The sequence below is a fragment of the Larus michahellis genome, chromosome 3 (genome assembly GCF_964199755.1).
Source record: "Larus michahellis chromosome 3, bLarMic1.1, whole genome shotgun sequence".
NCBI classification, from domain to species: domain Eukaryota; kingdom Metazoa; phylum Chordata; class Aves; order Charadriiformes; family Laridae; genus Larus; species Larus michahellis.
This window is the reverse complement of record NC_133898.1, coordinates 22812134-22836805: the sequence shown is the minus strand read 5'-3', so window position 1 is coordinate 22836805 and position 24672 is coordinate 22812134. Positions and strand designations below refer to the sequence as shown.

The following is a 24672-nucleotide window of genomic DNA, read 5'->3' as shown; positions in this document are numbered from 1 at the left end:
TGTAGCACAGTAAAACTATGCCATGCAACAGGGCTTTTACCAGGGGGTAGCTTTTTCTCTTATTTTCTTCTGTACTGCTGAAGCAAGCTGACTCCACAATAAACCTCTAGATTAAACTCTAGTGCCACCTTCCTTTTTCAGCCTTTCCACTCAGTATTGCAAGAAAGAGGGTGCTCAGAGGTACAGGATGAGGGCTGGAAGGAGGGTTACTAGGGGCAGGCTTTGGGGGGAGGAGGAGGAGGAGGGAGGAACCACTCTTCAGTTGGTTATTAATAGTAGCACTGCCACTGTGTTTGGTGCTTCTCATCCGTATTTAATGTGCATCTCGTCCTGTCTTGGAGACTGCTCTCTCAATGGCAGTTGCAGCTGTGCTGAGGGCTTGCAGTGTGCTGCTGGGGTCCAGCTCCGCCCCTGCTGTTCACCTGGGGGGTTGGACTGCCTTTATTCTGAACGGTAAATGGAAGGGGGGAGATGGTGCCTGGTTCTGTCACTATTACACAAAGTAACAGCTGGCCCTGCAGCCCAGGCAGTGAGACATGAGGTGTGTGCTCACAGTTGACTATCCACTGTCATCCTTTGAGTGTATCTATTGATCTGTGCTCTTCCCAGACTTGCCCGTTCTGTCACTGGCAGACAAAAAAACGCACAAGCATACAGATGTGCAGTTACAGAAGTATGGCGCTGCTGTTGGCCAACATTAAGCTATGGGGACAGTTTAGCTGCCTGCAGATCCCCATACCTGCATTCTGCTGCACTGATATGCGTACAGGTCCACGGCACTGCACAGGTTTTGGTACTCCTGTCTTCCTTGTGCAAGGGGCTGTTGTGGTGAAACTGCTGTTGCAAACAGTCAAGTGTGGGGTTTTTTGACAAATTGAACTAGCCCCTAAATGCTGTGCCCTCTCTGCTCCTCCCTCCCCAGCCTGAAGGCTCTTTGGAGGCAGGGCTGGTGATGGAGCCAGAGGTCACTCTGGTTTTACAGATGACAGCAAAGTTATTTCACTTAAGGCACTTGCTGTTATTTGCAATCGCTAGTACCTCAGGCAGTTCAGCTGTAGCAATGCTCAGCATTGCAACTGAGCAGTGTCAAAAGGAAGAAGCAATAGTTCATTATTACTACAGCAGTTCACCACCCTCTTCTGTAGCAGCTTGTTCCCCAGAGCAGTAGTTTGGCTTGAAGTTTCCAAAAGCAGGACTTCCTTCCTGCTGTGCAGCCAAAACTGACTACCTCAAGTAAAGTCTTGGCCAAAATGTACAAGTGATTTTAAACCAATTTGGGAGCAGCTTCTGATGTCACACGCTGCCTCCAGACTTTACTATTACAGGAAGCGGCCGTGGAGCAGGGTATTTGTGTGACCATAAAACACTACTGCCAGCATATGGCCTCAGAAAAAAAACCCACTTTGCTTCCTTACACGGAGGATCCTGTTCCTCCTGGGAGATTTGCCATTTCCCCATTTCCCAGAGTGTACTGGAAGCCACCTTACTGCCAGCTAGCAAGCTCTCTGCAAACAAAGTGGGGAAAAAACACAAACCAAAACCCCCTGTTCAATAGTATAGTTGCCAACTTGGTCTTCCAGAGATCAGTGCCATGTTTTGGGACAACAAATACATCAAGACACCGCTGTTACTTGGTCTGTTCTCAGGCACCGAGTCTTTATAGAAAGCTGTTCTCACGTTACTGCGTGGTCACAAGCTTTACAATCATACCGATGATCCGGGAGCCACGGGGGCACATGCATAAATCCATGCTGGGATTCTTGATTTTATCTTGCAGCAGCTGGTCTAGTTCACAGCGCAGCTCTTTCACCAGCTCAGCCACCTAACACACAATAAAACAGAGGCGAGTGTAAGGCTCAAGAAACGCATTATCTCCTGCATTCTAAACGCAAGCGCGGGACTCCCAGGATTATCCCTCCTTTTCCTTACCTGGTGAGAGGCAGCCACAAACCGTATCCATCCATCATCCAGAGAAATGACAAATTCTCCCTTCTGCAGCTGCATGTGCACCTGCCCGCCTCCGAGCAGGATCAGCGGGTACACCGACACCATGCTGCAGTCCCGAATGAACACGCGGCTGGTCTTGATTTTCTCGTGATATACCAGGTAGGGGCTCTCAAAGTGCCTCGTCTGCAACACGTACACAACATCCTCGTTAAAGCGCCACGGCTCTTCCTGCCTGCTCAGGCAAACGCCTGCCTGCCTCTGCCACGCAGGCCTCCCCTGCCTCTTACGGCTGCAGAGAACAGCAAACGTGCTTGAAATGCACCTGCTTAACTAACACACTCCCTCTGACCCGTAAGAGCTGCCAATAACTTCGCTAGTTATCCCTTGCTCCTTCCCACTTTGCAGAGAGTAGGTGAGAAACAAGCCACTTCCATTATTAGCTTATTAATATTAGCTTATTAATTAAGCTAGTTGCCTCAAGGCCCCATGTTCTCCATTTCATGCTAAGGACATTTTCATATGTGATTTTGTTACGCTCTAAAAGCAAGAGTGATCGACAGTTCAAAGCCTTTGTAACCCAAGTATGTGGTCAATGATTAAAAAAACGCCACTTTCTTAAAGCAAATGATTTATATTCTGCAAAAGGCACTGAATCATCAAATATGGAGACAGTTCAAGAGACAAATATTACCTATATCATGGCAGAGAAAGAAGAGCTTTTATCTAAGTATTAGCTATTAAGCTGGAAAGGAAATTAACTTCTGAGTTTGAGGACCCATGAAGAAACAAACCAGAGCATATCCCTGAATTATTTACCAATAAATGATATTTCAGCTGAAGGAACAAAGCCTGGGGAGGGGTGGCGGGGAGAAGCCGTCTGCATGTACGCAGGTGCTCCATACGTGCATGCGATCTCGGGCAGTACTGGGGCGAGGCCGGGGAGCACTGCGACCCCAACACCTTTGTGTGCAGCTTTGCAGAGGCAGCTTAAGAAAACATGAACTGGGGGTTACCGCGTCTGCTAACTCCACGCCCGAGGCTGGAGTTTAACTGTGCGCCCACGAGGACACCCTTAACTCGGGAACGCACCATTATTTACAATTTTAACAGGGGACTGTTCAATTATAAAGACTTTTTTTTTTTTTTTTTAAACATCGATAGGGACCCTCGCTGTCATCTTAACTGCTCAAGCAAAGGTGATTTCTTTTATAAAAAGAGCACGCGTTGCAAAAAATAAAAAAGAATCCTGACCTGATAATTCACAGATGAAGGGTGAATGTGAACATAACCATCATTTTTGGTAACAAACTTCAGCTCTTCTGCTTTTGGTTGCATTTTGACCGCTCCTGTGCTGGTCTTCTGGTATTTGCTCTCTGGCTTTTTCACCTGTGTGGTAAGAGAAAAAAGTTATAAAAATCCACTGTACCAGAAACCTTTTTTAACTTATGTTTTAGTTTTATCAAAGCCAGAAATTCTCAAGCAGTAACATGTCAAGTCACTAGAGACAGGTGCTGCCTGTCACTAGTCCCTCTGGGCGCTGCCTAACCATGACCGTTCCTTTGCAACCTCAGCCTTCAAAAAGCTGTAATTCAAAGTAGCTTCTTAAGAACACTTGCTGCTGTCTTCTGCGTGACTTGTCCTGGTTTGAGGTAGAACAGAACCAATTTTCCGTTTTGTAATTTTACATTTTAGCTGGGCCTCTTCTAACTGACTAAAGTCTGAAATTTAACAGCATATTGTTCAGAAACTGTTCACTCTCAGAGTGATAAGACCCGATTATACCAAGGGATGGTACACACAGAGGCTCTTGCTTAGACTTATTGCCATTAACAGCCAAGGTCAGCTCACTTCACTGCTGAGGGATCAAAAGGTCAGCTCTCTTTCTTCAGTGGCCAATGTCCGAGGGGGACCCTGTCTGTCTGTCTGCTTTTTGATCCTGATCTGAGCATTCCTGACTCCAGACCCATAATCCAGCCCCCATCTGTCACTGACTCCAATCTGGGACTTTCCCTGTGCCTGCTGGTGACGCAATCGTCATCCTGGGAGCTGGATATATTTTGTATATATTGTATACTTTTGAAATTATTATATTTTATTATTATTTATTTATTAGTATTTTCATTAAAGTAGTTTAGTTCTTTTTCTAAACTCTTAAATCTCTTTACCTCTTCCTCTCCTCTCTTTGGGGCGGGGTGGAGGGGGGGCATCTGTCATTCTGATTGGCCAATCCGGCCAAAACCGCGACAGTGACGCTCAAATCACCCCGTAGGAGCAGCAGCATTCTCAAGCAACACAAAACTGGAGGTCAGCTGCCTGCCTCTAACACCAGCAGCAGAAAGCTTTGGCAACCTAACCCAGGCTCAAGGCTGCCAAAGCCAGACTGAAAGCGGGCTGTGTGGATACGCCAGAGAGCAGGAGGAGAAACGAAAAAGCATTCTTTTACCTGGACAACATTGGGATACAGCGCAGCACACAACATAGCTGAGATCAGCTTGATGTTCTCCGCATTGGAATTTGCCTGTGAAATTAATGCACGCATTAGGTATTCTGCAGGTAAGTCTATAAAGATAAACACCTGCTTCTGGAATAACTGAGTTCCTGAAACTGGTTTACTTTTATAGCTGCACTGTGTGCTTTATAGGGGCGGACCAGTTACTGCTCTTGGGTCTCAGGCTACACCTGGGCCGTGTTCCCCCCACTATAATAGAGCAAATTGGCCACCAACTATCTTATAGAATGACCTAGGTTGGAAGGGACCTTTCAGATCATCGAGTCCGACCATCAACCTAATTCTGACAAAAACCATCACTAATCTAAACCATGTCCCTCAGCACCACATCTACCCGTCTTTTAAATACCTCCAGGGATGGTGCCTCAGCCACTTCCCTGGGTGCCGAACCGAACTGTTCCCTAATGTCTGGCTACAAAGTGGCTTGTCCCTGAGAGAAAGCAAGCACAAGTTGTCCCAAAGCACAGCGAGACTCTACAGCTACCAAACCCTTATCAGGTCAGCGTGTAGCCCTAGGAGATCTCTGGCTCCGGAGGTACTGCTTTGTGAGGATCGTCTGCAGTGCTGAGACATTTCACTGCCTGCCCTGTAATGTAATTCTGTTCACGGTTCCCAAAATAAGGTTGGCACTAATCCCAGCATTCAGGCCAGGTCGTGAGTCAGACCCGTGCCTTTCCACCACTTGCTGACTCCTGACACGTCAAGGCAGCAGTGTTTCACTGTCTCAAAGGAGCAGGTTTCAGCTCATTTCCACATCTGGGCCTGCGCTTCCTGGGCACGTGAGGCCCCCTGCAATGGAGGCCGGTACCGGCACGTACGGGGAGGAAGAACAGAGCGGGCTGGAGATGACTGTTGCCAGTGTGAGACTACAAAGCCAGGCTGTGGCAAGAAGCCCACCAGTCTAGAGCCCACCTGGCTCCCAGGTGACATGAAAAAAACCCAGCAGCATTGTTTTGGAGCACTGAAATGCTGTGAATTACCTCTTCTCCTGTGGCATCCAACACGCCATCGCCTCCTTGGGACCACTTCTTCTCAATGTCCCTGGCTCTTAATCCCTCTTTCACAAACCCAATGTCAGAAAGCAGCTCCGTGAATTGCCGTTTGAGGCTGGCAATTTCCTATAAACAGACAACGGGCTGTGATGGGTGCCACGCAGAGCCAGGACAGCCTTCACCAGTTGCTTATTTTCGTCACTAGGACTCAGCCAGTGTCCCAGTGCAAGGCCACAAAAAAACCTGACTTACCTGAAGAACTCTTCCTGACAAAAAGTTCTCCCTGCAGTAGTTGTAGCTTGCCTGAGAACCCTCTTGGATACTTAAACGCCATCCCTAGGTGAGAGGATGGGAAGAAACCTTTAATAAAATCTTTCACCTTGAATTTCAAGTGCATCACAAACCTCTGAGAGCGGCTACTGAATTTTAGCTCACCTTATAGGCCTGGAGAAGAGCCAGGTAGTCGCTGTTCCCTACTGCAAACTCCAGCTTCTTTTTGTTTGCTTCCTCCCTTTTATCCCATGGCGACACCTAGACAGGCAGTAACCGATTAAAGCGTGTTCTTCACCACGCAATTCAGACAAGCCATTGTGAGAGCTGCATGGCATATAATCTTCGGTATTTTCACAGCAGCTCACAGGTCACAATGCAAATTTTCTCCATGGATAAGAGAAAATAGGCGGCATTCGAAAATTCCTAGTCAACAGCAGAGCACCTAAGCCTACTGCCCTCTCTAACCACAGGAGATCCAAAGGTAAATTTGTGTTTGACCAGCTCACAGAAAATATTTCATTTTGGGCAGACCTCCAGCTGCAGAATGCCAAGATTTGTGAAAAACACCATCTGACAAATCTTAACAAGTTAATGGAGCTGAACCTCCATTGAGAATGTCTATAACAGAGAAGAGCAGAGCGAGTCTAAAATCTGAGAGAGAGAAAAGGCGATAGTAACTCAAGACGTTCAAAAAGCCGATTTAAGTTATTCTATAGCAGCATATAGAAACTTATAACACTTGAAGTTAAAATGCTGTATAAAATGCCCAATAAGCATATAGAAAACAATATGCAATTAAATAACTAGAACAAGCTATTTCCAATTCTTGCACAACTATCCTCAATACAAATTATTTGCGCTACTAATGATAGCAATCAAAACTTCAAGAAAGTCTGACTTTTCAGGAAAGTTTGTACATTGCAAAGGAAGGCTAAGAACAGTAAGAGCACCTGTAAGTACAGCAGCTGATTCAAAAAGCCGAAGTGAAAGTGAACACACAAACCAAGATCCAAACTGAACCCTGCATTCACAGCTCAGACACGTCAACTTCATCGTTATCACTGTTGCGTAATTATTTGTAACTGCTTCTTATGCTACCATTCATTTTCAATTTTTACACCAAGTTTGGACAAAATGGACTGACTGTAATTCTTAGCTCAAATCAAAACTAATTATAGAACGACAGAATCACAGAATGGTTTGGGTTGGAAGGGACCTTAAAGATCATCTCGTTCCCACCCCCCTGCCCTGGGCAGGGACACCTCCCGCCAGACCAGGCTGCTCAAAGCCCCATCCAGCCTGGCCTGGAACACCTCCAGGGATGGGGCAGCCACAGCTCCTCTGGGCAACCTGGGCCAGCGTCTCACCACCCTCACAGTCAAGAATTTCTTCCTAATATCTAATCTAAATCTCCCCTCTTTCAGTTTAAAACTGTTCCCCCTCATCCTATCACTCCACTCCCTGATCAAGAGTCCTTCCCCACCTTTCCTACAGGCCCCCCTTAGGTACTGGATATCCACTCTGGATAAATTTCCACTGGACTTTTTTTAATGAGCGCTGCATTATCGTATCTACAAAGTATGCTAAAAAGGAGAATTAAATTCCTCAAGTGTAGTACGTTGCGAGTTACAACAGCATTTTGTTGCTGCATGAAAACACACTGCTTTCAAATCGGGATACACGGTTAAGAATACTCACAAAAGGTGATTTAAAGGCCAGACTGGCTGCTATAGTTAGTGCAGGATCCAGGCAGCGGAAGATGGTGCCAAACAGCATGAGCTTGCCAATCCTGACATCAACAGGCAGCGAAGCCAAGTGATATCCCAGAGGAGTGAGCTTTTCGTCTGGAGTCAATGCTCCTAAGTCTTGCAGTCGCAGCTTTGATGCCCACAAAGACTCAGTTCTAGGGGGCTCAATTAGTCGTGATAAGACAGAGTGAAGACTCTGTGCAGAAAACATCTCCAGAATCTTAATTCTTAAGAAGGGGGAAAAAAATTAAGAAAGAAAAAAAAGCACCTTAGTTCCATACACAGGACAAAAAAGCAAGCTTTTATAAATACAACATAAAACAAAAACCAACGGAAAACATGCTTCTAAGAACATGCTCCCTAGAAGAGGCCTGTAACACGTTATTTCAAGTCAGGAAGCAATGTGAAAAAATAGCTGGGGGGCAGCGTACCTCATCCAATCTCACTGAGTCCTTAAGAACAGATTCCTATTTAGCACAATAGGGTTTAAAATAAAGTTTTTACGATAAAAAAAATAATAATTGTGTTGTTTCATTTCCTTATTGTACACAGGGGTGCAGAGTGTGCAGCAGGGATACGAGGGCCTCTTCATTTAGTATTTGCATGATGGTGGTGCTCGATGCAGGCTGTGGCTTTACTGCACTATGCTGCACAGAAACACCGCAGGAGAGTTTACAGCGTGAAGGGACAAACACCTACCGGGGGTCTGGAGTATAGAAATACAACTGTCTTTCTGGTGAGAAGAGATCTGGGAGACGTATCTTTTTCCTAGGATCAGATGCGAGCCAAGGAATGTGAAGGCAGCCAGGGTGAATAGGTGGCAGATGCAATTGGTGGCGGGGGGGGGGGGGGGTGGTGGTGGTGGCAGGGGTGGTGTGTCTAGACGAGGAGGCAATGCGATAGCAAGATCAAAGCAACCAGCCAACAGAGCCTTAGATCTCCAGAGCAAGTTTCTTGGTTTCACAATGTGAGAAAACACTGAGGAAACTAAACACCTTGGCCATGGCATTCCAGGTGCTCCCTGCAGTGGAGGAAGGACATTCTGCATCAACAGCTTTTTCAGGCAATACAGGAACAACAGCTCACCTTAGACAAAGCTGCTCCAAGGGCACTCTTTGTATTTCTGGTAACTGTTCTTTTATAAGCTGATGGTTATAGTGATGGCTACTGAAAAGGTGAAAGCAGACACCTGAGGCTACACGGCCTGCTCGCCCTTTCCTCTGCAGAGCATTGGCCTTGGACACAAATGTGTCTTCCAGACTTTCCATTCCTTTGCTTGGGTCGTACCTACAGGAGAGCAAGAAACAGGCTTATATTCAGGAGTGCAGAGTGAACAGGCTGGAGGTCAAGCAGGTAGATGCTGCCAACTTCTGTATGGACATAATTCCCACCCCCTTCAGTTGAATCTGAGTCTAGACTGGCTTCCTCCACCTTGGAGCAGCTTTCTGCAAATCAAGTTCCTTCAAGTTTATCCCAGCTCTTTGGAAAGCTAAAGTATGCAGCCCAAGGCATAGAGCAGTTTCCCAGATCACAAAGCCCCGAGGAATGAATCCCAGTACCTCTTCTCTTTCATTTTTCCAGAATCAATCACATAGACCACATCATCAATGGTGACAGATGTTTCTGCAATGTTTGTAGAAATGATGATTTTGATAACTCCTGCAGGAGGCCTGAGGAACACAGACTGCTGTTCTTCACTAGACAGTGAAGAATGAAGGGGATAAACCACACACCTGTAAGGACAATATGACAGCATGCTCAGTCCACCTCCAGCCTTTCCCCTCTTGGGAACAATCCGCCTGTGCACGCTTTTGCCCCACTGGTACCATGCACTGACCACAGCCACTCAAAGCACTATAAAACCAGCAAACTTCTCTGCCATATTACCTTTAAGACACAGAATCACGGAATCATTTACATTGGAAAAGACCTTTAAGATCATTGAGTCCAGCCATTAACCTAGCACTGCCAAGTCCACCACTGAACCATGTCCTTAAGTGCCTCATCTACACCTTTTTGAGTGTACATCTTTTAAATACCTCCAGGGATGCTGACTCAACCACTTCCCTAGGCAGCCTGTTCCAAGGCTTGATAACCCTTTCAGTCAGGACATTTTCCCCAATATCCAATCTGAACCTCCCCTGGCGCAACTTGAGGCCATTTCCTCTTGTCCTATCACTTGTTACCTGGGAGAAGAGACCAACTCCCATCACGGTACACCCTCCTTTCAGTTGTAGAGAGTGAGAAAGTCTCCCCTCAGCCTCCTTTTCTCCAGGCTGAACAACGCCAGCTCCCTCAGCCGCTCCTCATAAGACTTGTGCTCCAGCACCTCAATGTCTTTCTTGTAGAGAACGGCCCAAAACTGGACACAATATTTGAGACGGGGCCTCACCAGTGACCAATACAGGGGGACAATCACGGCCCTCGTCCTGCTGGCCACATTATTTCTGATGTACGTAAGGTGGCAAAGTTTACAGAAGGGGCAGGTCTCAGAACAGAGTTGCCTCTTCTGAAGAGTCTAGAATCTGCCATTTATAACGCCAGACTGGAAGAAATCACTCCAGCTAACCTTGCCATGGACATCTGTGTGAAAACTCTTTAGTCAAGGAGATTCAATTACATCCCCACGTAACAATCTAAGGCCAAAAGAGAGACAACTGAATGTGTCTCAGCAAACATTCTGAAACAGAATTAAGGGTCGAGGTGAAGTTTTCAACAGTCGTGGATCATGCAGAGCGCAAAATGGAGAACATTCATGACTAGGGTCTCCAAGAACTTCAACAACTAACCTTCCTGAGTTGAGGAGAAAAAACAAAAAGAGCAAGCCAAGAAGATACTGGAAAACAATTACTTTGACTAGAGTCAAGACCTTTATATCACAAGCTGTCTCACACATTTAATAACCTTTATCTATCCCTAGATAAAGACAGGCTTTGTGCAGGAAGCTACTCTTTATTTATGGGTAAAGACCAATAGTTTTGGAGCTTTTCTGCCTTACCTCTTGCTGTGCCTGTTGTTAAAAAGAGCATTAGACTGGAGCTGCTCATAAAGCATCTTGATTTCTGCTAGACCAGGCAAAAATATCAACACAGCACCTATATAAGTAGATAAAAAAAAATAAAATCACTCAACAGAAAGGACAGCATGGTAGTTTATCAGTGCAGAAGGGCCCAAGTCAAAACTCCAGCTCTCTTTTGCAATTATTGTACAAAAAACACACAGGCTGCAACAGTCCCTCACCAAAGACTTCCAAAGTAGACAATTCTCTCACCTTCCCCATCCCACGTCTATCAAGGGCTCTGTTACTTGTCTAGAACTTTTTCTTTTTTTTTTTTTTCAAAAATAATCAGTAACCACAGAAACTTTGCATGCAAAACATTAGCTTTGGGCTGTCTATAAGCGCGCAGCTGCCATGAATCTACTTTTGTTTATCTCTCAAAGACAATGGAATTACCTGGGGGGTATGAATGTCTGCCAGCAACTATCCACTCCAGCAAGGCTTCAATTAATTCCAGATTAACTTTGTCCAAGTCCATGACAGACATTGTTTTCAACACTGTCTTGTTAACTCCTGGGGAAAAGGAAATAAAACACACAGTAAGTCTACCTCTTGTAAAAAACATCTGCTGTATCCACTGAACCAGCATAGCTGTACAACCAACCACACCTTGGTTTAAACAGCATCTGGCTTAGACAAGACAGAGGTGGCTCCGTAAGTGAACCAATGCATCACATTCCCCTTTCCATGCTTCCCTTTGTTTCAGCTCTTCCTTTCTCATGCCTTACTGGGGCTCACACCTGCCCCGTGCGAAGCCTAGACCAAGATTCATTTACTAGCAGGACAACATGCACACATACGAGCAGTAAGAGGAGCCGAAAGCTTTTATATGGCCATTTACAGGTACCGCCAGGTCTACCTTCTCAAGCTCTCTCTTCTCCGTTCCAACGTTTCTTACATCAACTCAAGAAGATAGACAGATTCCTTTACTCCTCTGAGATGGCAACTGTTTAGCAGGAATCTGAAGTTTTTAAGCAACGGCTTAAATACCACTCAATTGAGCAATGGCTCAATACCACTGAGGAGCTCACCATAAGGGTGTGCAGGGAGGAACCCTTCAGGACTAAGCACAAGGAGGATTTTGATGATGACAAAGTGGGAAGTTCATAGGAAGGTCTGCCCCTCTTATTAAGCCATTCACAGAGTGACTGAATTTCTCAAAGGCGGCTTGTCTTCTTTGAGAAGTAACCTCCTTGAAGTGGGCAGATACATGCTGTGCTTTAAGTAAAGCTGCTCCAGCAAGAACACACACAGAGAAGAAAGTGGAATTAACAAGGCATCTGAAAAGGGATGGAAAGAGATACTAGCTGAAAACTGTCCACTTTCAGACACTAAGAACTGTTTTCAGCCAAGATGTCTGTTCTAGTTTAAGAGAACAATGGGTTCTTTTTTTTTTTTCCTTCTTTAAGCTGCCAGGTTTCTGATCTCATCTAGAAGTAGTGACCTGCTTAACTTCGCAAGTACAAAACTCTGAATTATATACATGCATTAAACATACAATATTATATGCTAACATACCACGTTGGCTGGCAAGTGTTATATGCCAATTTATCAGCTTTAAGAAGGAGCTCACCTTTATATCGTGTAAGCAGCTGCTTCAGAGTTAATTTTTGGTCTGGATCTGAATCTCTGACACCTGTGTCGGTGCCTTCCAAAATGCCAGCACGTCTCAAGTCCTCCTCTACTTCTTCAAATGCAGTTCTTTTGTGTCTTCCATTTTGTTTGCTTTCTTGCTTTGTCTTGCGCCTGTAGGGACTACTGTCCTCTAAAACGTACCTGAACAGCAGAACATTCAGTGTCACGGAAAGAAGCCTAACAGTCTCCTTCTAATAATTAGCTACAGAGACAGGGTATCAAAAGTTTTTATATGTAAATCTGAGAGGAACTTTGTATAGTGGCCTGCAAACCCAATAACAGTATCAAAGCCAAGGTGTCCTTCCATACTAGGGTGTTAGCCTTTTAAAAACTATGATGCAAAAGACTAGGACTGCAAACTTGATCTTGACAGCTAAGTGGGCAGCTCAGAGGAACGACCCGCAAGTAATTTACAGTAGCTGATCAATATACTATCTGGAATGTCTGAGCTGCTGTGACTCCTCAGTAACAACAAAAGTTAACAGGAATCTGTTAACTGAACTGCAAGGAAGGGCTTACAAAAAGGAATTGTTTGGTATCTTGCATTTTTCACCTTCAGTGCTGAAATCTACCTTCAAATTTCTTCTGCTTGCCAACGTCTAACCATCACTGAAATAAGTAAAGCACGAGCCCTGACAAACTCTTCATGGCATAGCTCACCTTTTCTTGAGTACTTATGTGGTACCTAACGCAGAAAGGCTTGTTTTGGCATGAGATCCAAGACCCCACTGCAGTATAGGAAGTATGGTTTAAAGACAGTGCTTTAGTAGAACTCCAAGACTACAGGTGATGGGGGAGATCTGGGAGGATTTCATTTTTAAATTCATGCACAGAACCACTGCAGTCTCAAGGTCAACAGTGCAACCTCAAAGGCCAAATACATCTCAGAATGTTTAGCAAATTCATACCTTGTCATTGCAATCACATCTTCCAGAAAAAACTGATCCACAGGAAATGTTCGACCTAAAAGGAAACATGAGAACACAACACGCAGAAAAGAGGAAAAAAGACAGAAGATGGTTATCATTTCACACACGTTATTATGTCATACACTGTCTTCACAGCTCTCACCTACACTGCACTCTTCAACACAATTTCTCTCTAGGACAAACAGTGGATGTTTTCCAAGCCTGGTTTGGTAACATGCACTTACACAGTCAGAGAAGGGCTGAGACACTTAGGGGAACATACCAACGAGGCTATGTATTTCTTTCATGCTCCATGTAATAACTTAGCAATTTAAAAGGCACATTTGGCTAAATGCGTACGCATCCAACTCCATCCTCTCACTGCTGCTTTTTCACATGGATAGAGGAGAGTCTTCAGCTGTGGTGAAACTAGCTCAGGGAACCACGGTATGCACACCGTGTCATTTTTGGTTTGGGGGAAGGAAATTCTGCTGGTATAGAGAACAGCACAAAAAAAGCTTCATTTCCAAGTCTTCTCTCTCTCAAATCCCATTGGTCTTTCCTTCTAAGCCCTTGGAATCATAGTTCTGGTATAAATCCTCGTCTTGCCACTTTGCAAATTAGCCCTTTGCACTTGTATCGAGAAACACTTCGCAAGCAGAAACACTGAAAACAAACCCCTAAAACAATGAATGTGACAAGATAGTAAAAATGAATGGTTTTCACCTGGTATGTTAATAATTGGACAGGAGTGAAAGTATTGAGAAAAAAGCTCTGCATTCAAGGTGGCACTCATTAGTATAATGCGCAGGTCTGGCCTCTGAACCATTATATCCTTCAAAACCAGCAGCAAGAAGTCACTGAAGAAAACAAGCAAAAATACATTTGAATTTCTTCAGTGTTGACTTTCAGAGTTTCCTTTTTTCTTCCCTTTCTGTCCACCTTCCTGGTGTTTTCAATAGCACAGCGATACTATCACGGTAGCATGAGCTTCTCAGAATGGCTGGAGGCTAATAATGCAGTAAATTAATGGAAGGCAACCTGCTTACTTTTTGGTTGTCCCTTACTAGAGTCTCAGGATCACTTGGCGAATTCATTTAAGCAACAAAAAGCTCTTATAAATTAATTACATTATATAAATTAATATACATTAATAACATTAATGAAAACACAAGAACAGTAGATAACAAGTTAACTCAAAGTAACAGATGAGTCCTTTTTGCTCCTCTTCCTCACTGTAAGAGTTATTCAAACTTACCCATTCTTCCCTGCTCACTGTATTCTTCCCTACATATTTATAGCTTTTGTGGCATGCCTAGAAGACCGGCTTGAAGTGATTTTACTTGAGAAGGAAGAAGAATCCTTGAGACATAAAAGCCCTTTTATAAGGCTAAAATATAATCTGAGCTGTAGAATATCGGGTCGCATTCAAAGCCTCCCAGAAACCCACTGCACTGCAGCGTTTCACAAGGAAAACCTCAAAGAAATGATCCTTGCCACTTAGTTTACAGAGATACTGACAGACATTATCTTTTGCCTGGCATCAGCAGGTAAGTGGGGTAAAACTATAGGAGGCTGGAGCAGGATAGGATGAGACTGTCTAGAACTAGTAAAATCTGTAGATTGGAAGAAAACGTGTGCGCTTGTCCCTTGCCGGTGCTCTGCTGAAGCCTGCATCAGGAGAAATAACTTCCAAAAGGGCTCATAAAGAATTAGAGTATTCAGTAAAAGCTAAAACAAGGGAAGAATAAGAGCCTTAACCTAGTTAAGAAGTTACTTAACCCTTCAGCCACATTCAAAACCTCTTATCAACACCACTGCAATGTAATGGCAGATTGGAGGCACAGAAATTTAAGAGAGATGGACTTTCTTTGCAAGCTGCTGCAACACAACTTCTTACTGCCCAAAGACAAGAACCTAAAATCAGACTCCTTCCACCATCCTCCATTACTGCCCCAGGATCAACAAGCCTGACTTCAGTTACTGGCACCTTAGTCACCTTTATCCTTCTGACTAAGTTTCTTCATTTTGCTTATGGGACAAGAGATTATTTACCTTTCTTCTGTTCTTTCGTGAACTTCATCAACAATAACATGTGTGATTCCCTGCAAAGTCAGATCTCCTTCCAGCCTTCTCAACAGCACACCAGTAGTGCAGTACAAGAGTCGGGTAGCTGAGGACTTGAACGGTAAGACAAAGCATTCAGTTGACTCTGTGCAGCTTAACACAGTGCAAAGAGAACATGAGTTGCTGTAAATAAATCATTTGGTTTCAGCTGAGTGGCAGGTTTGACAGAAAGGGAAAAAGCAACCCCTGCTGGAGATGGGCAGAACAATTCTTCTTCGATTAAAACTTAAGAGCATCTCCTTCTTACCAAGGGGCATTGTTAGCTACAAGGGGTAAACAAAAAATCTGAACTGTTTTTCCTGTGGATGTTGCTTTCTGATAAACAACTCAGATCCCTGTCCCTAGAAAGACTTACTAAATCTATTTTTTCACAAAATTCTTGGAAAAATCAATCAGCTGCAATTTAGACAAAATTTCTCTTCCAAGACAGCAGTCTGAATTCAACCCCCCTTTCCAGCTGACTGAAGTTGTACCCTTCAGTCTCTACTTGGGACACAAATGGAAATGGAGACAAGTGGAAATGAAGTCAGTAGTCTTCCAGAGGACAGAAATATTACTCATACTCTCAGCCCCCTTCACCCGTCTCAACAGAAAGAAAAACATCAATACAAGATATAGTGCTGCACTCTCACTCCGTAAAGTGGACTGAGCAACTTGAGAAGAAATAAAGTATAGAATATATTTCATAATATAATACAGAATATAGGTTATCTCACTGTATGGCAGATATAGGGCAGAGATTCTGTATGCTATAAAAGCACTAAGCACATTTTAATAGAACTAAATGAAAACCAACAAGCAAAGCATACATACCTTTACACTTTCTAGACGGATCTGATATCCAACAGTGTGTCCAATCCTTTCTGTTCTTTCTTTGGCTACACGTTCAGCCACAGAAATGGCAGAGATCCTGCGAGGCTGGGTGCAGATGATGTTTGCAACTCTGCTTGGAGATCCTTGCAATGAAGCATCCAAAATAAACTGAGGAATCTGAGTGGTTTTCCCACATCTGCATAACAAAACCAGGGATAAATTAAAAAAAAAAAACAAACACAACACCTTCCACCCATATAAATTAAGATGACTGTATTCCACTAAAAATTTGCTTTGTTTCATTAGTGTCATCCTCCACATGAAGTTCACCTAGGACTGCTGTCACTGGCCACAGATGGACCATGACCCCAACGTTTTCAGGACATGAATACATATTTCACATTCTTCTGTGCATACGTTCATACATAAGTCTGTATGTGCAATCACACTCTTACCCCGTCATGCCGCTCACAACAAGAACTTGGTGGCTCTTCAGCAAATCAAGAATTGTTTCTCTCTCTTGCCATGCAGGGAGCTTCTGTCTTTCATACAACATGGACTGGAAGTGCCTAGAAGACTGATGCACGAAAACAGACAGCATGGCAGTAAGAACACCACTGGAGTGGAACAGAACCATTTGAAACAGCAGCCTGTGGCTTAAATATTTGTTTCTCTAAAGTAAGCATGAAAACAGATATTCTGTTCTGTACATTATACCTTTTTCAGCCGAAATTGTGTGCAGATTTTAACATTTTCATTATATAGAGACTTTGCCTGCACATCATACTTTTTGGAAAGCTTTTTCTTGAGGTGGACATAACTCTCGTTCTCCACAACAACTTGTTCAGGCTCATTTTCCTCCTCCTCTTCTGCCGCCACCTCTTCTTCCTGAGGCTCTGACACTGTTGAGGCTTGAGACAGAGAATGTACAGTTAGGTATTCTTGTTACTAAGGAAGAGGAGCTCATCAGCACTGAAGCGACACATGTTCCAGGGGCATTCTCAACAAAGAGCCTTGTTAGACTGGAGCTGAGGACCTGCAGGACTGTTTTTGCCATGTATTTAGTTCAACACTACCAGCAAACCTCCCCTCACCCTAACAAACAAACCACAACTTCTCCAGCTCCAACCCACTTGTCACTACCCCTGCACCAGCTGTGCTCTGCAACACCATGGCCTGGGTGGCCACACGGTCAACCGGACTGGTAACTGGTTTGCCTTCCTGAATGATTTTCATGTGTCTCAGCTCCCCTCTCGAATTCACCACACGACCACTTCTGTGGAGCACAAGACTGTGATGGCAACTCCTGCTTAAATTAATTAAAACTACACTGTAACATTAAGTGTTAAGCCATTGCCAAGTACTTTTAAACCAAGGCTGAAACTGGACCAGGTACTTTGGTTCCTCCTGCCTATCGATTGAGGTGGGATTTGCTCAGACTGTAAGCCATCCCTTGAAAGTTTTAAGGCTACATTTATCTAAACAAGGTATTTTATAACACAAGGAAAAAAAACATACAGAAGATCTGATTTCAATTTCTGGAACAAGCTGTCTTTCTGTTAAAAAAATGGAATAATTTGTTTCGCTACAACAAAAAAATAGGCTGTCACTATTTAGGTGCTCTAAAATGCAAAGCAGTTGTTCTTGAGAACTCTCTTGAAGAAAGTTTGCTTTAGATAAAACAGTTTTAGAATTAAGAGCTTGAAGGTCATCTATGCCACAGAGTTGCTGTCGCCCTGCCGTAAGTGACACAGTCTGAACTCTGTGAAACCCTGTGAAATCAACTTAGTTGCAATCGCATGCAAAAAAAGGAACAACACCTTGAACAAAATTATAGAACCACTTGCAACATTTAGTTAGCCTTAAATCCATCTTTACAAAAATCAATTTTGAGGAGGTGTTGGTAACTTTAAGTAATTTTCTTTTTTAAAAAAAGATGTTTCTGAATTTATAAGTAGCAGATGCACCAAAGCTTGCAAACAACCTTCCCTGCTCCCCTTTCAAGCACCCTTCTCTAGTCAATTTTGTTGAGTTCCCACCACATATCTCAATGGCTTTTTATTGATTGTGTGGGAATAGGCATCATTCACTCTGCCAACCCACACTCATTAGCTCTGTGCTCCTTTAACTCGGTTCCTGCCAGCAGAAAACCTCTCTGCTGCAGCTTTATTATGGAAGGAACTTCCTGAGGCACAGACAAGTTACGGATCTGGCTCACCACATGACCTTAATCTCCAGAAATAGATTTGGAACAGATGCTTGAATTGGGTGCTCTGCCTTCTCTCTTTTTTTTTTTTTTTAAAAAAAATCTTTTTGACTGTTCTTAGCCCAGAAACCATAAAGGGAAGTTTGGTGTACCTTCGGATATTCGATTTGAACCAGACGTACTCTCTGTCTGTAGCTTTACCGAAGGTGTTGCCAACTGGGACATAGGAGGAACACTGTACTTGTGGTGAGTATTTTTAAGTAACTCGCTTATTTCAGATTCATCTTCTAAGCAAGTCACTAAGGTGTACACCACTGGTTCATGAGACTCTGCAGCTATCAAGGCCTTTCCAAAGAGGAATTCAGCAATGTGTAAACGACAAGCAAGAGGTAGATTCTCATCGGTGGAATAAAATGCCACAAGAGGTGCCTGGAGTGGATACTTGTTTTCTTCAGGAAATCTTACTTCGAGTTCATATACAGGACCATCACTGTTAGCTCTGAGATGAGCATCATCGACAGGGTTCCTGGCTGGTTTTAGTGGGTGGTTTGGAGGGAACTCATGTCCGAATCTGCATTTTGAACCAAACCTGCAGCCTCCTTGGAGATAAAATTTACATATTTCCTTTGAAGTCTGCTTTGCTGTGTCCTTAGTACAACCACCCTTTTGTTTAGATTTGCTGAACTTGTTTGCTAGGTACTCCAATTCCAAACTAAAAGTCCAAACTCGATTTTGAATTCTTTCTACAAATTTTTCTCCATAGATTGACCGGAGGGCAAAAGCCTCTTCTTGTCTCTGTTCTAAACATTCTTCTTGACTGGCTTCAGCAGCTGTTGCAGAAACCTGCATCTTCTCTCCATATTTGTCAGTAAAGCACTGCAATAGCAAATACTCCAAGGATGCCCCAATGTTACCATTGCAGGATCTCAGCACTGTCCTACAACGCTCGCTGTCAAAACCATACCTGCAACAAAGCAGAGACAACATGGCAACAAGTGAGTGACAGAGACTTGTACGAAACAAAATAACCACAGATCTGCTTGATTAGGCTTACAGTAAGGAAGCACGTATGGCATGAGATACTATTAGTATTACTGGGGGAAAAAAAACCCATACCAAAATATTTATGCTATTTTGAATGACAGTGGCAGGCAGGAATTTGGTGTCTGTGAAAACTAGTCCGTTGTTTAAAAGGTGACAAATGGGTTTATGTCGCACATAATAGCTACAGGATTAGATTTCCCACTTGAACTACATAAATTAAACTCTTCAAAAAAAAAAAAAGCTGACTCCTGTCACATATAAAACACTCTCAAATAAAGCAAAAATAGTTAATAAATGCTCATATCTGAGCAAAATGGATGAAGAACACTTACAAGGTTTTGAAACATTAGCTACCTGCAGGAAACACATATATAACAGCAATGGTCCCTGAGCTTTCCCAATATCTGTTTCATTGTCTTAGAGAAAGAACTGAAAATTTACCTGAAAAAAGGCTAGAGTGATCTATTTTCATAAAAACATTATTTTAAATTAATCTAGTTGAGGATTAATTTGATTTGTAGGAGATATAAACTCATCAATTCTGCACATAGAGCTTCCCTGGAATCAAGAGGAAATCCAAGCACTGAGGGCTTACAGTATTGAGACTAATGATTTACCTCTTCAGGATACAAATTATTCACTGAAAAGAATCACCTGGAGAGTTTGTGCACAGCAAACGAAGACACTTCACTTTCCACAATTCTGTGCTCAGCTGGCTCAGCAGACGACCTTGGTATTATGTCAGAAACTTCCTGATCTGTTGACCAGCATTGTTCATCATCAAGGTAATCAGCTTCGTCATCGTCTTCACCACAACCAGCTACTCTGATAAAAAGAGTTATCAAATTAAAATGAAACAAAATTATGCTGTTGAGTAGACACAAAACTCTGTCTCTGCAGTTTTAAACCGTCCATTTAAATGACTCTGATACCCCTTTCCCAGAGTTAATATTGTAGGAGAACAAAGCAGACTCAAAATTACAGGATTTGAGATCAAATAAAAAGTTAAGGGAAAAAAGAATACTGTTTTCATTTCTAACAGTGTGTCTGTTAAAGCGTGCTCATCTGTAAGAGCTAGAAGTAGCGCCTCCATTTAAACTAACTCTGATTCAGGAGCCAGCTCCTGTGCTTGAAGCTCTTGAAGAAGTTCTTTCACTCTTCTCTGATTCTCTGACGTCATGTGTATGGTCTGCAGAGGCATTTTCGCTTCGGGTCTCTGTTTCGTTTGCCCTCCTCTTCTGGCAGGGGCGTTTGATCTAAAAATTAAAATAGAACACAACACTGACTTATTTGCATGGCTCAACTGATCTGTACTGAATTGGGATGTGTTAGGACCCAACTCTGTAGTTCAAAACAGGAAAACCAAAATACAACAAGGCCATCACCTAAGGATTATTCAGTTGGGCTCATTCTTACGTGACCAGGATGTGTATGTCTACATCTGTGCATACACAAGCATGCACATATGTATTTTATCCTATGACAAATCCAAAGTGATTTAATAAACACTTTGCTAGGTAAAGCTTTTCTCAGACTACAGTACAACCAAGTATTTCTAAGTCAGATTGGTCAGAATACATTCAGGATACCAGATTAGTTCTAAATCGCTTATTTTCCATGGCCCAGCTTCAGCTTTGTAATACACAAAAATGAACGTCCTGTGTTTATTAGTGTTTTCTGATCAAGGTCGTTCTGAAATTACTTTATGACCAAAGAAGAAAATCAGAGGTTCTAATATTTAAAAAAACCCAAACAACTGTCCTAGCTATAAAACGTTAAAAATGTTAATCAAAAAACACAGGTAAAAACTGCTTCATACCGAAACAGCTTAATCACCCCTTTACTCTTCTGTATATTCAAGGGTGTCCAAAACCAGCCCCAAAGTATCCCAAATATCTCTATGCCAAACCCCTCCAAATTAACAAAAAAACCTGGATTCCAGCCTTGGTTCCTCAAAGAGACAAAAATCATCTCCATTGTCCCAGATTTTGCTTGAACATTTCCTATTTCCACCAAGTTGAGATTTGTTTGAATGGCCACTGCTGCCGCCTCCTCTTCCTCCTGCCCTTCCTCTTCCTCCTCCTCCTCTCCCTCTTCCTCCTCCTCTGTTGGGCTTTCCTCTTCTCCTCCCTGCTGAACTCATGTTCTCTTGCTGAGGAAGGGAAAAAACATAGCCCTTAGTTAGGAAGATTATCTAGCACATTGCAAATGTCTGGGCACACATTACATTATTTATCATGTGACAAGAGAAGATAGCCACTTCAACTGCAGTTGATTACCTGCACGTTAGTGTATTTGTAGGCACCTGAAGCAAAGCACATTCTTCTAGAACACTATTAAACAAGTTCTGTGGTTTTAGAAAATAAAAGAAGTATTCCTTACAACTGTTCAACCAAAAACTGCAGGATCTCTGGGAAAAGGATGAGCCTACCAGCAGTGCTGCCTAGTGTGGTAGCTCCAGTTCTGCCACTCTGATGGAATTTTCTTGGACATGGGGGAGCCCAAAGTACAAACCTTCAGGAGAACTTTCACAGCAGAAAGCAGACGGTGCCCTGCCACTTTTTGACCTGGGAGTTTGCAGGGCTGAGAATAAAAGGTCAAAAATACAGTTTGTTTCCACATTAACCTGCTCCTGATCCATCTCCTTCTGCAAGGAGCTGCCCAGACGGCTGAGCGGTCTGTGGAGCCTGGGCAGGGGAGAGATTAGGGACCTGTCCTGGAAAACAGAAGCCCTCCTCTCCTCCTCACAGCAGGATCTTCACCAGCTCTGACACAACCTTGTTAGCATTAAGCAGCTGTTGCCAGTGACAGAATGGCTCAACATTTAACACGTGCCCCAGCATCATGCTCCTGCACAAGGAAAGCTATTGCAGGGCCAGGGGAGCAGCTGTGGACAGCCTGGCAGGAGCTTACTTCCCAGATCTTCGCACCGGCACCTCCAGAGCCAGGACAGGAACTGCTGCGGCCACGCACGAGTAACAGCCCAAACGAGGGCTTGGAAACAGCAACAGTTTGGGGCTTGGAAAGAAGGAAACTTCCCTTTCTGCGGTAGTTCCCCCCGCTAGAGCTCCACCAGGACAGGGCGGGATTTAACACACCAGCTGACCCTGCTCAAAGCACCCTGGCACAAGCGACGGCGGCTGAGAGGGTGAGCACGGCAGGCGGACATGGGCTCGCAGCCGCCTCCGAGCACACCGTCACACGGGCTCCGTCTCCTTCCCCTCAACACGCAGCATGGAGCTGCGGGCCCAGAACACCTCCGCCTCCCTGCCGACTCCTCCAGCATCCCCCCGCCTCGCACGCCTCTTACGGGGTGTCCCGTCCCCGGCATCCCACGGCCGGGGATCCCCAAACCTCCTCTCCCGGCGCTGCCCCTCCCTCACCGCAGGCTCCCCGTCCCTCCCCCCCCCGCTCCCGCCCACGGCGTCCGGACGCCATCCCCTCAGCCGCCTTCACGGGCCCGCCCGCGCACCCCTTCCCCCTCCGTCCCCGCTCTCCACGGCGCCATCGCACCCTCCTGGGGACCCCTCCACCCCCCGGGGACTCCCGTGTCTCCCCTCCCCGCTCTCACCCCTCCGCTCCGCACCGGCCCGGCGCAGCGTCCCCTGACCCGGAAACGCCCGTCTTCCCCTTCCGGGTCGCCGGCCTCCCTAGCAACCGTCTACACCTCCGCATGGCAACCATGGGCGGTAAACTCCTTGCCTCCCCGGCCTCCCCGCTCCCCTCACACGATGCCCCGCCGACAGCGCTGAGGGCTCCGCTGTAACGAGTCGCACACTCAAGCAGCACACTGATCATTACGCGCGGTGTCAAGCTGCTGTGTATTTGAATATATCATAGAATCACAGAATGGTTGGGGTTGGAAGGGACCTCAAAGATCATCTCGTTCCAACCCCCTGCCCTGGGCAGGGACACCTCCCACCAGACCAGGCTGCTCAAAGCCCCATCCGGCCTGGCCTGGAACACCTCCAGGGATGGAGCTTCCCTGGGCAACCTGGGCCAGTGTCTCACCACACTCATGGTGAAGAACTTCTTCCTAACATCCAATCCTAACGTCCAATATATGTATGTGAATCTATATTTGAATTTCAGCTAAAAGTTGTGTCCTGGTTTAAGCGACACGGACTAATTTCTCTTCTAATGCTGGGGAAAACTGCACTTTTAGAAGACTTTAGTGTCTGAATTTGTGAAAATATTTACTTTATAGCCAGCTATGGTATGTGGGTTTCCAGGTCTCAGTGTTTTCGAGCCTTGCCAGGTGCAGGGATGAGGAGGAGTGAGACCCGGGCACTTGACCCAGGCTGGACAACAGGATTATTTCATACCATGAACGTCACATTCGATATAAATTAGAAAGTTTGCTGTGTAGTCTCTCTCCCCCTTGATGGTGGTGGTCCAGAGAACTCCTTGCCCCGGTGCCGGGGCCCTGAGCCCTTCCCTTCCTCCCAAAGCCGCAGCGCTCACAGTGTCCCACATTTGCTGTCCCCTGCTGGGAGTGCACGGCTTCCTGCTGACGGAATGGGCTGAGTATAGTCCTCGTATATTTCCTATTGGTATCGGGATCAATATTGGTTCTTTAGTATTATTAATGTTATTTTTTTAGTCTTATCCTATTAAATCTATTTATATTTCAACCCTCATGTTTCCTCGTTTTCCCCGACTCCCCTTCCTGGGTGGGGAGGGGTCACTGAGTGAGAGAATAATTGTCTAAATGACAATAAATTCTTGTGGGTTTTTCAAACCTTAACAAGTTGTTAACAGTGACACTGGTTGTTTCTTTCTCAACAGAAGCTGTGTGTTTTAAAGCGTCTTTCGTATTCCCAAATAAAGATAAGTATGGTAAGAAAATCTTGGTAGGTGCTAGTTCCTTTGCAAAACTGAGCGTATGGGATTAAACCAGAGGAAATCTCTACCAGTTTCAGGGTGAGGGTTACATAAGCAACAAGCGACCCCAAAGCTGCGCATATGAAGTGGGGAGGCCCCTCTGGAGATTCCCATTCCCCTGCACACACAGGGTCACCCACAGTGGCTGCCCTGGACCACGTGCCGTCAGGTCTTGAGTATCTCCATGAACGGAGACTCCACAACCCCTCTGGGCAACCTGTGCCACACGGGAGTTTAAAGCAAAAAATTTTACCAGCAAAAATGGACTACTATTCAAATAACACACTGCTTTGCCTGTGTTAAGAGCCCCCCACAGGCACACGGAAGCTGCCATGGGGGTGTTTCCTCAGGTTCCTCCTACAGCCAGCCACCCACACTGCCTTGATGGTCCACTGGGATCTGCTCTGCCCCATGCCAGCTCCCCACCACTCTCACAGTGGGGCTCAGTGGTGGTGGAAGAACAGGTAACAGGACTGCTGCTGGCTCGCACTCTGCATGGCACCCAAAGGCGCCTGCTCCAGCAGAGCT

At 44.8% G+C, this 24672-nt stretch overlaps 1 protein-coding gene across 1 annotated transcript; it reads right to left on the bottom strand.

Moving 5' to 3' along the window:
* Window positions 1-1635: 1635 nt before the first annotated feature.
* On the bottom strand, window positions 1636-22894 carry DHX57 (DExH-box helicase 57). The gene is made up of 24 exons (XM_074579106.1): window positions 22832-22894; window positions 21192-21412; window positions 20364-20516; window positions 19915-20085; window positions 18369-19180; window positions 16728-16921; window positions 16466-16587; window positions 16011-16206; window positions 15126-15250; window positions 13797-13930; window positions 13071-13125; window positions 12101-12303; window positions 10924-11040; window positions 10468-10564; window positions 9029-9202; window positions 8556-8756; window positions 7420-7696; window positions 5884-5979; window positions 5701-5784; window positions 5437-5574; window positions 4391-4465; window positions 3199-3333; window positions 1930-2130; window positions 1636-1822 (listed from the first exon to the last, which is right to left on the bottom strand). Exons 2-24 carry the CDS (start codon window positions 21401-21403, stop codon window positions 1679-1681), a joined length of 4116 nt encoding a protein of 1371 aa, XP_074435207.1. The 5' UTR covers window positions 21404-21412; window positions 22832-22894; the 3' UTR covers window positions 1636-1678.
* Between the last annotated feature and the right edge of the window lie 1778 nt (window positions 22895-24672).

Coding starts and splice junctions, on each gene's coding strand:
- DHX57 (XM_074579106.1), bottom strand. CDS start 21,403: ATGAGTTCAGCAGGGAGGAGAAGAGGAAAGCCCAACAGAGGAGGAGGA. Junction 19,181..19,914: donor GCTGTGCACAAACTCTCCAG/GTGATTCTTTTC, acceptor GCTTTGTTGCAG/GTATGGTTTTGACAGCGAGC. Junction 10,565..10,923: donor CAGACATTCATACCCCCCAG/GTAATTCCATTG, acceptor CTACTTATATAG/GTGCTGTGTTGATATTTTTG.